Source organism: Amphibalanus amphitrite, unplaced genomic scaffold (genome assembly GCF_019059575.1).
Source record: "Amphibalanus amphitrite isolate SeventyFive unplaced genomic scaffold, NRLGWU_Aamphi_draft 000314F_arrow, whole genome shotgun sequence".
NCBI lineage: Eukaryota > Metazoa > Arthropoda > Thecostraca > Balanomorpha > Balanidae > Amphibalanus > Amphibalanus amphitrite.
In genome coordinates, this window is record NW_024881809.1 from 20,591 (window position 1) to 33,521 (window position 12,931).

Consider the following 12,931-nt stretch of genomic DNA (forward strand, 5'->3'; position numbering starts at 1 on the left):
CCTTTCACGTGACGCCACGCCGAGTGGGCGGTGGCCGACCGCAACAGCCGTCGTATAGAAAACAAGTTGACAGCGAAAGCACACGGAAAGAGAAGGGAGGTGAAAAACCCGATTTGATCGCTAACATAGCCGGCCCGATTTATACATTAGGTAGAAAGTACTGATAGAATAAATCAATCGCAGCGATCAAACGGCACTACATGATCAAGTGCACTACTGTGACAGGACACGAATCACTTGCCCTCCAATGGGCATAGGCGAACTACAGGGCGCGTGTATACGCCCGTTGCAGTTTTCACTTCTGCCACGCGCACCTTGCCGTCACGGCCGGGAAACGTTTGCATGACACGGGCCAGTGGCCAGCGTCCGCGCGGCAGATTGTCGTCGGTGACGAGCACCAGGTCTCCGATCTGAAGATTTTCCTGGCTTTCGGACCATCGGTTTCGGGTGCTGAGGGACGGCAGGTACTCCTTTTTCCAGCGCTGCCAGAAGTGGTCGACCAGTCGCTGTGCGTGTCGCCAGCGCCGGCGGCTGCTGAGGTCCCCGTCGGTGAATATTCCGGGAGGGAGCTGTGGGCAGGCCCGACCGATGAGGAAGTGATTTGGTGTCAGTGCTTCCAAATCGGCTGGATCGGTGCTGACGTGTGTGAGAGGACGGCCGTTCATGATGGCCTCCACCTCGGTGAGCACGGTCAGCAGCATCTCATCATCGACGGACCGATGTCCCAGGATGACCGCTAGCGTTCTTTTGCTTGAGCGGATGAGTCGTTCCCATGCCCCACCGAAGTGAGGTGAGCCGGGTGGGTTGAACGACCACTCGATGTCTTCCTGTGACAGGTCGTCAGCGATTTTCGCTTGGTTCCACTGCCGCAGGCATTGTTTCAGCTCTCGTTCGCCGCTTCGAAGATTTGTACCGTTATCTGAGTACATGTGCTTCGGTCGGCCTCGTCTCGCAATCATGCGTCGAACTGCCATGATAAATGAGTCGGTGTCGAGCGAATACGACACTTCAAAATGCACGGCGCGAGTAACCATGCAGGTGAAGATGCAGCCATATCGCTTTTCGGTTTTTCGGTGCTTTCGCACTGTGATCGGTCCGAAGTAATCTACTCCAACGTGCGAGAAGCAGGGAGTAGAAGCGTCTAGTCTGGCCTGAGGCAGATCTGCCATGAGCTGCGGTCTGGCTGCAGCGGCTCGCCTTCTGCAGACCATGCACGGGTGAGTGTAGCGTTTTACTGCAGCTCGACCTCGCAGGATCCAGTACCTCTGTCGAAGGTGGGCGAGAACGTGCTCAGGTCCTGCATGCGCTAGTCTTCTGTGCTTGTCGGTGACGATGAGACGAGTGACGTCGTGTTTGGCTGGCAGGATGAGCTGATGTTTTGCGGCGTACATCAGTTCAGAGCGGTCCAGGCGGCCCCCGACACGCAGCAGCCCGTTGCCATCGACGAACGGTGTCAGTGGCAACAGACGGCTACTTTTGGAGAGCTTCGAGCCTCGCTGTAGAGCTTCAATCTCCGCGCTGAACTCCTCTCTTTGAGCCTTCTTGATGATCACACGCTCAGCTTCTTGGAGCTCGGCCGCTGACAGCGGTCCACGACGTCTGGTGCCTGCGTCTTGCCGGCAGTTTGCGCCAAATCGTCGAATCCATGCGGTGATTCGCAGAGCTCGCAGCCATGCGGATTGTCTTTCGAGATAGTCGAGGTCGCTGTTGTCGTTCTCGACAGCACAGACCATCTGCTGGCTGTCTTCTTTGTCTTCTTCCGTGATTCTGGTCTGCGTTGATGCGTCCGCTGGCCATACATCTGGTGGCTGCAGGAGGAAGCTGGGTCCTTTGAGCCAGGCACCTTGACTCAGCTCCTTCATGTGGCAACCCCGACTGCAGATATCTGCAGGGTTCATTGGTCCAGGAACGTGTCGCCACTGCTCTGCATCCGAAGCGTCTTGGATTTCAGCGACTCTGTTGGCCACAAACGTGTGGTATCGCCTACTCTCACTTCGGAGCCACTGGAGAACTGTTGTCGAATCAGACCAGAGCACGGTTGAATCGATCTTGATATCGTGTTCTCGCTTGATTGTTTCGGCTATTCGCACGCCCATGACGGCGGCTTGTAGCTCGAGTCGAGGGATGCTCAGTTGTCGGAGAGGAGCTACTCTGGTTTTCGCGAACACGAATGAACAGCTGAAGCGGCCGTCCTTCGTCTCGATGCGAAAGTAAGCACAGGCTCCGTACGCCAGCTCGGAGGCATCGCAGAAGATGTGTAGCTGGCAGTCTACCACTTCTTCGGCGGCTGGACGGTAGCATCTCTTCAGTGTGAAGGTTGCGAGCTCTTTGAGCTTATCCAGCCAGGTCTCCCACGACTGCAGCACGTCTGAGTCCGTGATCAGCTCGTCCCACTCATAGCCGATGCTCCAGATCCTTTGCAGGATACATTTGGCGCGCACGGTGAAAGGCGCGAGCATGCCCAGCGGGTCGAAAATAGTTGAGGCGGTACTGAGGATGGCTCGTTTGGTGCGTTGACCATCCATGACAGAGGATTTGAAGCGGAATTCGTCAGCGTTGACGTCCCAGAACACTCCAAGTGCCTTGCTCCAGTCTGACTTGTCGAGATCGAGATCGCGTGACGTCTCACTGATGTCTTCTGGCGGGATCTTTCGAAGCACGTCACTTGACGAGCTGCTCCACTTCGTGAGTTTGAAGCCCCCGTCTCTCAATAGCGCTGTTAGCGACGTTCGCATGCTATCAGCTTCTTCTTCTGTCTCCAGCGAGTCGAGGTAATCGTCGACGTAGAAGCGAGTCTTCACTGCCATCGCCGCCTCGGGGTGCTTGACTTCGCCATCGGTTGCGCACCTTCTCAGCACGTACGTAGCCGCGCAAGGTGATGACCTTGCACCGAACACCAGCACCTGCATTTGATACGTGGTGGGTGGCTGAGTGAGGTCCATATCTTTCCAGAGAAATCGCAGGGCTGGCTGATCTTCTGCTCTCACTCGGATCTGATGAAACATCATCTTGACATCGGCTGCGATAGGAATGGGCCGCTGTCTGAATCGCATGATGATTCCCACCAGAGAGTTGAGGTTGTCAGGACCAACTAGCAGATTGTCGTTCAGCGATGTGCCGAACGAGGCAGCTGCTGCATCGAAGACCACACGGATCTTATCGGGTTTTCTTGGGTTTATCACAGCATGGTGTGGTAAGTACCACTCCCTGTCATGCGTTACCCGTAGCTCGTCGTCGCTGAGTTTTCGAGCGTGACCTTCTTCGACGTATTCGTTGATTGTTCTTCGGTAGGCTTGACAAAGCTTTGGATCTTTGCTGAGTTTGCTTTCCGTAGATCGTAGCCGGTTCTGAGCGGTTGTACGGCTATCTGGAAGCTGGATGTTATCGCTTTTCCATAGCAGTCCCGTTTCATATCGCTCGCCGGCCCGTTTCGTAGTTTTGCTCAGCAAGGAGAGAGCTCGTTCGTCGGCCTTCGATTTTCTTGGGGTCTCGGTGTATTTTGCGCCAAAAGACTCCGTCGACCATAGCTGCTTCACCTGGTCGTGCAAGTGACTGTCGGACGGGCTGATGATAACATTTACACCGAGCCCCTTAGCATCGTGGATTGAGCGCGGGACGTGGCTGGTTGCAGTCCAGCCGAGATTGGTGCGCACAGCGCAGGGCGTACCGGCTGGACCTTCCCTAATCTCTCGTGGGACAATCAGCGGGAACACATCAGCTCCCAGCAGAATGTCCACACGTTCGTTTGTCGCCGCTGTCAGCGGCAGATCGGCGAGATGGGGCCATGTCAGCTTCTCCGTTGGCCAGTTGATTTTATGGCCGCTGACATTTAGCGAGGGCGTCGTACGAGCTCCGGAGACGGCGTGCTTACTGTCTGATGTTGTCGACTGTAGTTGGAAGTCAACACGTCGCGACTGCACATTCTTCGTTCCGCTCACGGTGCTCACACACAGACTCTCGGCTGGGCCTGATAATCCGACGCTTTTCGCGATCTGTTCGGTGACAAGCGATACCTGGCTGCCGAGATCTAGCAGCGCATGGGTCCGCTTGCTGCCCGCCGGCCCGTGGACGATCACCGGTAAAACCTGTAGCAGCACACTGGTCTTTTGCTTGGCAGTAGCTGTCCCGATGTGTGCGCCACCGTCTCGTCCGGCTGATGGTTCCTCGGTGGGCCGTCGGTAGAAGATACGACCGGCGTTGTGCAGAAGAGTGTGGTGTTTCCTTTTGCAGTTGTTCGAAGAACATTGTCCCGGTAACTCACACTCTCTACTTCGGTGATTCGGAGTTAGACAGTTGAAACAAAGACCGTGTCTAACTGCTAGCTTCGCTCGTTCTTGTACCGGAAGATCTGTAAATTTCGAGCAGAGGGACACACTATGGGGCTGCTCACAGAACACACAGGTAGTGGAGTTTGAAGTCGACTCACTACACCTTTGTCCGGCAGTCAGTACGCTGTGTCGCGTTCTTCGAGGTGGTTTCTGCTCTGTTGGTCGAATCGCTTCTGCTGTCGCAAGCAGATCGGTGGTGTGCTGACAGGCTCGCCCAGCGTCGACGTAGTCACGTAGCCACGAATCTAGGTCGGGAAGTGTCGGCACGGTTGGTCTCATTCGCACTGTGTGTTCACCCCACCGCCAGGCTACAGATTTTGGCAGCTTTGCAACAACGTTGGACAAGTTGCTGCTTGCCGCCAGGTCTGCGGTGTAATCGGAGCAGTGAAGCACGCTCACAGCACAGTGTAGAGCACCTGACAATTTGGCTAAGCCATTTATGTCGTTTTCCCTGACGGCTGGGGTGTTAAACACAGCCGCCAGAGTCGCCTGCGTGACGTGACGAGGGTCTCCAAACAGCCTCTCCAGCTCGCGGATCGCTTCACCGTACAGCCGTCCGTCACAGAGCATGCCACGCAGAGCCTGCTTGGCTGCGCCGGTCAGACTCGACTGCAGGTGGGCGAGACGTTCGACGTCAGTTAGGTCAGGTCGGTCGTGAATGAGCGCTTTGAACAGCGCTATCCATCGTGGCCACTCAGTCGGTGAGCCATCGTACCTGTCGAGCCGAAGTTTCGGAGGAGAGCTGAGCGGCCGGTGCTGAGGAGCACTGATGTCGTAATCGTGAGGCTGGCACACCGGAAGCGAAGCAATCCAGTTCCGTGTTCTGTCACTGGCACGGGACGGGGCCGCCTGGGCTGGCGGTGCGGTCGGCGTCGGTCGATTCTGATGATTGAACTCTGACCTCTTTGCGTGCTCAGATTCCTTTCTGTTCTGTGTGCTTTTCTGTGTGCTCAGTTCTTCCTCTTTCTCCAGCTCCTCCAGCTCCGCTTCTAGCTCCAGAAGCTCTTCCTCGTCCACCGCGGCTTGGAGTTCGAGCTCAGCTTGCTGGATAGCGAGCTGAGCTTGGGCTTCTGCAGCTCTCTTTGCCTGAGCTGCACGGAGCTTAGCAAGCTCCGTCTTCTTTCGGGCTTCGCTCAGTTTTGTCACGCCTGAGCTTGCCGCCGCCTCACTCCTCGTGACGAGAGAGTTGTGGCGGCCACGCTGATCGTCTTCTCTCTTGTCCGCCATATTGCCACTGTTAGTCACTGACGTCACTTTTAGGGCTTCCACCAGTTTCTTCATATCCGGCCCGGAGGACCAGTTTGTTCGTGCTTTCTTGTTACTCCGGAGGACCAACACCAGAGATAGACTGAGGTGTATTTGCGACGTGGAAATATGGAGGTAAGACGAGAAGAATCGCTGCAAGGTGAGCGGCGGCCGCTGACGGGTCGGTGCGGCCGCTGTCGGTGCCCGCCTTGCAGGAGCGTTCGAACAACACTGCCGGCCCTGTCACTGGGCCGGGATTAAAAACACTGGGTCGACGTGAGCAAAAACGCATGGCTGGCGGCGGGCCGCCGCCTTTCACGTGACGCCACGCCGAGTGGGCGGTGGCCGACCGCAACAGCCGTCGTATAGAAAACAAGTTGACAGCGAAAGCACACGGAAAGAGAAGGGAGGTGAAAAACCCGATTTGATCGCTAACACCAGCACTTCAATTTGCTGCTACAAATCCCAACTGAGTTTCAGAAAGTTATTTCATGACATAGTGTCGAAGTCGTTGTGGACGTCAAAAGTGTTAAATTATGGCTGCCTGTTACCAACTCCATCGTGATCAATGGATGTTGCACATTTGTCCGCCCAGCACTTCCCGAAAACCACCTGCTACCTAGGTCGAATAGAGGCCATTCAGCTCTCTAACCCCATACTTAGTTGATGCGCTGCGCTGCCGTCGTCGGACTTGTAATGCTCCGTCCGGCTTCCAAGGGTCTGATTAAATTGCTGAAAAGCATGACGTTCGGTGGGCCCAATTAGGCCGGAGCCGGGCCGGTATCATAGTGCGAGACGTTAGCGCCCATCGGGCCCGAATGAGTGCCATTCTCTGGAGTGAACGTGTCTCTGACGGGCTCGCCAGCCGCCACATGCCTCCGGCACCTGACAGCGAACATTCTATATCGGGGCCCGACCACTTACTACATACAAGAGAGGAGCATATGTGTGGTTGAACCTGGTTTCATTTCACTTGTGTTTGCTGGTAGCGTTTTACTGGATCGTATTTTTACGAATACGGAAACATGTTCATTTTATTTCCCTGCTTGATTTTATACAGTCGGACTCAGTTGAGTAAATACCCTTGCAAGATTAATTTAATAGCCAAATATAACTGGGCGGAATGCTAATATCTTATATAGCACCCAAGAAGAAAGCAACAGCCCAGAAATAGACCTTAATACAACGGTTTTAGGAAAACGGCTGTACATAGACTGCAGAAATGCTTCCTCCAGAGTTTTGTTCTAGTTCCAGATGATCTAATTTTGAACGCATTTGTCAAAGGTATTGCTGTAAATGGAGAGCAGGTACACGACTTGAACTAGCAATTAACAATATTGATACGGGGAACCTTGCAGCAGAGGCAAATATAACTTCGCCTCAAAATAGATGAAGCTCATCTTCCTCAAGTTCCTTGCTCTGGTCACTAGGCTAAGTGAGCTAAGGTCGTATACCCTAGGCCACTTTTATACAGCTTCGGGGTAATTATAGAAAATGGTCATGGGTGAAACTAATCGCTGCTTTACAAATATCGACACTATTATTGCGCAACACATAATATCCATGCATATCGCACAACCACCAATCCTCCCTCAAAACTATAATCGGGAGAATCTCCAAACCCCAACGTGAGTGAAAGAACAAACCTCACATCCACGTGCGCTCTCCTGGGAGAGCAGCATCGACAACACCCACGCCCCTCCTCGACCACACTATATCCACCAGTCGCCCTGCTACGTCAGGTCACACGAGCCTCGCGAGATCGCGTGCCGGCGGGAGGGTCATTTTCTGCGCTGATGCACTGGCAGCCCACCTTTATTGGCCCCGCGGCGGCGGCCGCTGGCTGCCGTCGCTGGCCGCGGCGGTCCGACCTCCGTCCGTCGCCGCCGACGGGAACGGCGGTCCGAAGGTCGGGGTCACGCCGGCGGCTTGGCGGGGCTCGACCAAGACAATGCAGGGAGCGATGTCGGGCCTAATTAATTGCGCTCGTGTCGATGGGACTTCACTGTTGGGCTGTCATCAGCCCGGCTAATTTGGAGGTCGGCTTGGCAGGATTGAAGGATTTCGTTGGACCGTGCTGGAGCCTGGAGTCCAATGTATTGTACCATATCGGCAACAAAGATCGCCAAGAAAAATGCGCTCGATATGTTCTGTTGTCACGCACGCCAGACAGTTTCCGAAATATACCTATTCCTATTCACAAGGCATAGATAACATGAATCTATGTCACATGAAAATATGATGTTTGTCAATTCTCTATTCCAGTCACATCAACATTTCTTTGCACAGGTTCAATAAGCTCTAATGGATAACAGCATCAAGATAGCTGAAAAGATCCGACGCATGTTTAGTAGACTTGTATGTTTGATGAAGCCATCTGCAGTTCTGTGAAAACACAAACGATAGAAGCACTGACATCTCTATAGGCTACTGCAATCTGTTCTGTTTTTTTTTTCTCTCGAGGGGAAAAATCATCGCAAAACAGAGGCATCCATCACTCGCTTATCAGAGTGTCTACAAAAGCCGGCCGGCTAGTCATCCAGAGATCCTCAGAGTGCCCCGCCCAGCCAATCCACTCTGGATCAAAGGCTGCCCAACAGCGCCGAGTATGGCCTCTCAGCTATTCGCCGTCCCTTTCAGCCCTCAAACAGCTCTGCAACATTATATGTACTCACTTTTTAGTAATTCCTTTTATCAAGCCTTCAAGCAGTTTCGAAATATTACACGTTCCATCATTTCCTAGCATCGTACCTCCCAGCAGCTGCACACTACCGTGCTTCCAGAATTCTGTAACAACACGTTTTCCAGCACCTTTAAAGCATGACGCCTTCGAGCAATTCATCTGGTCCTGTAGCAGTTCTGGTATTTCGTTCTCGCACCTCTCGCGGCCTCCAAAGAATCATTTTCACAGCGCTATAAACTTCTAACGCTACCTCCAGTCGTGTATGGTGGGTTTCATCCCATCACTTGCAGGCCCCTCTCGCAGTGTCGCACAGTGCTTTCGTGGAAGCGACCGGCTACTACCAAGTGATGCAAATATCGCCATAATTCACCAGCTTAGACGCACTTTGGTCCAGCCGATATGAATCTGAACTGAACTCAACACTTGACAGAACTAGTACGATATGAACGCGAACGAATTGAAAGTGACACGAATGCATCCGGGACGAGCTACGATGCCATTGGAATGTTGGAGAACCTTATTGGTTTGATAATACAAAATGTGTCAACAGTCGTATTGGCTCGATACTATTTTTGTGGAAAATTTCATGACTCTGTCATTCAGTTTTGATTATGTCTACCGGTATACCTACGATGAAAAATGGACTGCACTTAGAAAACCTCTATCAATCAAACTGCCTCTGAATCATAGTTTGCCACTGATGAGCGTGAGCGTTCGAGCGCGGAAGACAAATGCCTCCTGGCATTGAAGTGCACACGAGTTTTATGACCAGTCGCGTGATTTACTTCGCAATCGAGCCCTCATCAGTCTCACACTTCGTCTCTCGCTGTCCAAACCTGTCAATCGCCTGGCGCTACAACCCAGTGTTCCTCTGTCAACGCCGCCACATTTATCACCATCCACGTCTGCCAGACCGTGGTTATCACATGGGTGCTGTATTTTTGATGACCTCTGCATTTCTGACACTGTTCTGTCGTTTCAGACCGTGTCATAGCCGAGGTGGGGTCGCCGTCTGAACTGAGGCCCGAGTTCCTCTCTCAGCCCGGTGTGTTCAGTGTGAGGGAAGGAGATGCTGTGGTGTTACCCTGCAGCGTTCGGCACGTAGGTGAGTGACGATACGGAGGGGGGGGGGGGGGGAGTGTGGTGGCACCAGCCAGTCGGTGATACGACGTGATGGAAGAGGCGATTTCGGAATCAGTTCTCGTGGTGCAATGCTTTGCGAGATTTCGATATGTTCGAACAGAAAACAAGACATACTAGTCATAGCAGTCATGCATAACAATGCAAAAGTAACCGAAGGAGCTATGCCACAATACTATTATTACTGAAGACTTTTCCTCTCTCCTAAGCATTTTGAAGCCTTTGAAGCCTCTTTAACCTTTACTTATCCCCAGAGCAACTTCTCGCTAGCCTGGACTACTGTGTATTCTCAGCACAGTGATGACGATATCAATGTGTGCGAGCCGTCGCAGCTCCGGCGTCAAACGAGGAGGCTCTCTCATCACGGGCCTCCCGCAGGGCCGATCTAGCTTCGCTCACAATGATTATCCCGACGTTCAACGACGCATTTTTTTGTTGTTTCTCGTCCCAACTACTGTTTCCCAGGAGAAGCATCGATACTGTCGCGGCATGTCGTTATTTATGATTGGCTTTGTTAGCGTGACATAGAAGTATCAGGGAAAATTATGCGAATTAGCTTAGTAAGACAGCCAAAGTGATACACAAGTCTGCTGGGTTTTCAGATGCGATTTACTCGGTTAATTATTCTTTTTCGACTTCATCGGAACTGCTAAGTTATTATCTTATCCCGGCAGGCGGTGGGCCTCGCGGCCACCTTCCGCGCGGTGGGTGGGGGGGGGGGGGATTTTTTATTGCCCCTCCCCCCGTATATTCGAAACTACTGGACGGATCCGGAAAATTCAAACGGCGTTCAATAGCTCTGTCAAATTTGTTGAAGGAAACCAAATTTCATTGACCTCGGGGCCACCGATGACGTCACAGGTCAGGTCAAAGATAAAATGTTTCACCGTTCACGGGTCATCTAGGGAAAGCGCTATAACACCGAGTAAAATGCATTTTGTCGAAAATCAGCGATAGGGTGTCAGTTGTCTAGTACATATGTTGCTATTAGAGGTGACTGGTCATACCAGGTCAGGTCACAGGTCAGGTCAATAAGGGTCACCAAGGGTCAACACATGAACCCAACTTTACTAATGTTGTGCGATGCATGTTTTATGGCCAATTTTTCATTTCCAACTCAATGGTGTTGGTTATAACTCATAAGACCATCAGGTACGGTTTAGGTCACTTTCTGGTGGAGGTCAAGTCATGGTCAGGTCAAAAAAGGTCAAATTTTAAAGTTGTTAGTTTTGCATAAAATGGTTATTGATTCGATGCAGCTCGTCACGGTGAGTCTAATGGTGGTCTTTTTTGCGCTACGAGGTCTAGAATTGCTAAGAATTGAGTTTGAAAATTTGACGTCATAAATTTTAAACAGTTTTTTCGCTATAACTTGGCCAAAAAAAGGTATCGATCTCAAATTTGTTATGTACATAGAACGCGATTGGGACTATCACATATGTTCCGGATTTTCGAAATTCATTTTTTTTTTGATTTTTCGGCTATTGTATTTAAAAAACAATAATTTTTATTTTTGGGGGTCAAAATCTAAACATTTCAAAAATCCGAGATAGCAGTTTTGTATCCCTCTTAATTCTACACCTCTTATGTCTAAAACATTTTTTCTGTATCTCTAAAGCTGTAGGCCTGACAGCTCTTCCCGCGAAACCTTTTTTTGGGTCGAAAATGGCAAAAATGACGTCACTCTGACGTCATTAGCGGCCAACCTATCATAGCCTTTGGAAAACAATTGGTCACAATGTGCAATAGCTATTCACGGGAGGGTACTGAAAGTTTGGTGACGATCGGCGCAGCGGTTCTGGAGATATATCGAAAAAACTAGGGGGGGGGGGCAAAAAAAAATTCCCCTCCCCCCACCGCCTGGTTAAGTTTTCCCGCAGCAATTAACGGCATCTTCTCATATCTAGTTTTTGGCTCACACTTCAATTGATGAATTTTTGCCAAGTTTTCAATATTGATTGTGAGCTGCCCTTATACATATAGGCAAAGGCATAGCTCATTCCTTATTGCCAGAAATGTCATCAGCTTACATAGGTAGAACCAAGGCCGTATATAGGGTAGAACGATCGGGTACCGCATCTGATTCACCTTCTCCACATCTTAGTGGAAAATGAGGTGCGCGCTCCAACCCATGCCTTTGGCATCTCAGGCACCCAGCCATGCCAAAGGCATGGGGGCATGCCATTGCATGCCATGGCACCCAGCCATGGCCATGCCATGGCACCCAGCTCATTTTCGTTCATTCTCCATACTCATTCTCTCCTTCTATTCATTCTCTCCACAGGGAAGTACCCGGTGGTGTGGCAGCAGGGGAAGCGGGTACTGGCGGCCCGCAGCATCATCATAGAGAGCGACCAGCGGCTCAGTTTGGTGGACGGTCACAATCTGAGGATAGACGGCGTCACCCTGGCAGACGCCGCCCAGTACTCGTGTTTGGTGTCGTCCAAACCGCTCATCGAGCTGACACATACGGTGGATGTGCTGTGTAAGTATACCGGATGCTGAGATAACCATCTTGATGTCGCCCCTGATACAGTGCTTCAGTTTGCAGTAATGCTAAAAAAAACGAGAATAACTTTTACTGGCTGATTGTCACAAAGTTATGTAATGTCATGTATTTTCTTCCAATTTTTTTGTTATTTATTTCCTGGTGCATTTGTGTCGTGTCGTCATGGTGCTGTTCAATATTGTCCAATGTTAAAAGTCGAATGCTTTATTGGTATGCCCACATGTTGTCAGCATAATAAGCCCATCTAGACATGACTGAACTGTCCAACGCATTGCTCGTGTCCATGTCGAAAAATGTAGACATATTCTTTATATTTTCATTCTGCATCACTTATGTTCATCATCATACGAACATCACTGATATGTTTGTGAGTAGGACGGGACTTACCAACTTCCAACGTGCTGCGTGCGAAGTTTCCAGACAGTGCGCCTGCCTTCTTGCTAGAGCTAAATTGAATATTTGATAATTCAATTTTGCTCTCGAAAACGCCACGAAATGTGTATGAAAATCAATGCAGTGAAACTTGTTTGTGATGCAAGATGCTGATAAAACTACAAGCTTTATCAAAGCAATTGTTGACTCTGGCTCATCACATAGCTGTCTAATGTCTTGTAATCCAAAACACATCCAAGCAGCCCCAGTCCCAGTGTTCCGACCTTTGCCGTTTGTAACTCGAATCCACCCTCCTTTCCGCAGACTCACCAAAGGTGACCACCGTACCCGAATCGGGTCAGCTGATCACCGACCAGGGGAGCAACGTTACCCTTGAGTGTACTGCAGAGGGAAACCCTCAGCCAGCGATCACGTGGAGGAAACAGGTCAGTCCACTCCTGAAAACGCCCCCTTCCCCTCCAGCCCTCACACATCGGCACGTGGTATGCAAATGGAAAAGATGTACGAAATGCAAACTCAGTCATTTCCGCTGATGAAATGTGCAAGGTGCGTTGCCGCGGAAACAAAGGTTATTGTGATCTCTTTTATAATGTTGAAGTACCATGTCGTAAGAATACCAAAAAGACATTCTTC

General features: G+C 51.1%; 2 protein-coding genes across 2 annotated transcripts in view; one reads left to right on the forward strand and one right to left on the reverse strand.

Moving 5' to 3' along the window:
• Window positions 1-314: 314 nt before the first annotated feature.
• On the reverse strand, window positions 315-2,807 carry LOC122388228 (the record flags this gene model as incomplete). Its single annotated transcript, XM_043379112.1, has 1 exon — window positions 315-2,807. A coding segment is annotated over exon 1 (2,493 nt), but the record flags the coding sequence as incomplete, so codon positions are not given.
• Window positions 2,808-5,702: 2,895 nt separating this feature from the next.
• The window catches only part of LOC122388232 (protein amalgam-like), a 28,224-nt gene continuing 20,995 nt past the window's right edge, over window positions 5,703-12,931 (forward strand). Inside the window, exons 1-4 of the mRNA XM_043379118.1 lie at window positions 5,703-5,733; window positions 9,239-9,361; window positions 11,681-11,881; window positions 12,602-12,723. Coding sequence (XP_043235053.1) covers window positions 5,703-5,733; window positions 9,239-9,361; window positions 11,681-11,881; window positions 12,602-12,723 — 477 coding nt within the window. The remainder of the gene's footprint in view (window positions 5,734-9,238; window positions 9,362-11,680; window positions 11,882-12,601; window positions 12,724-12,931) is intronic.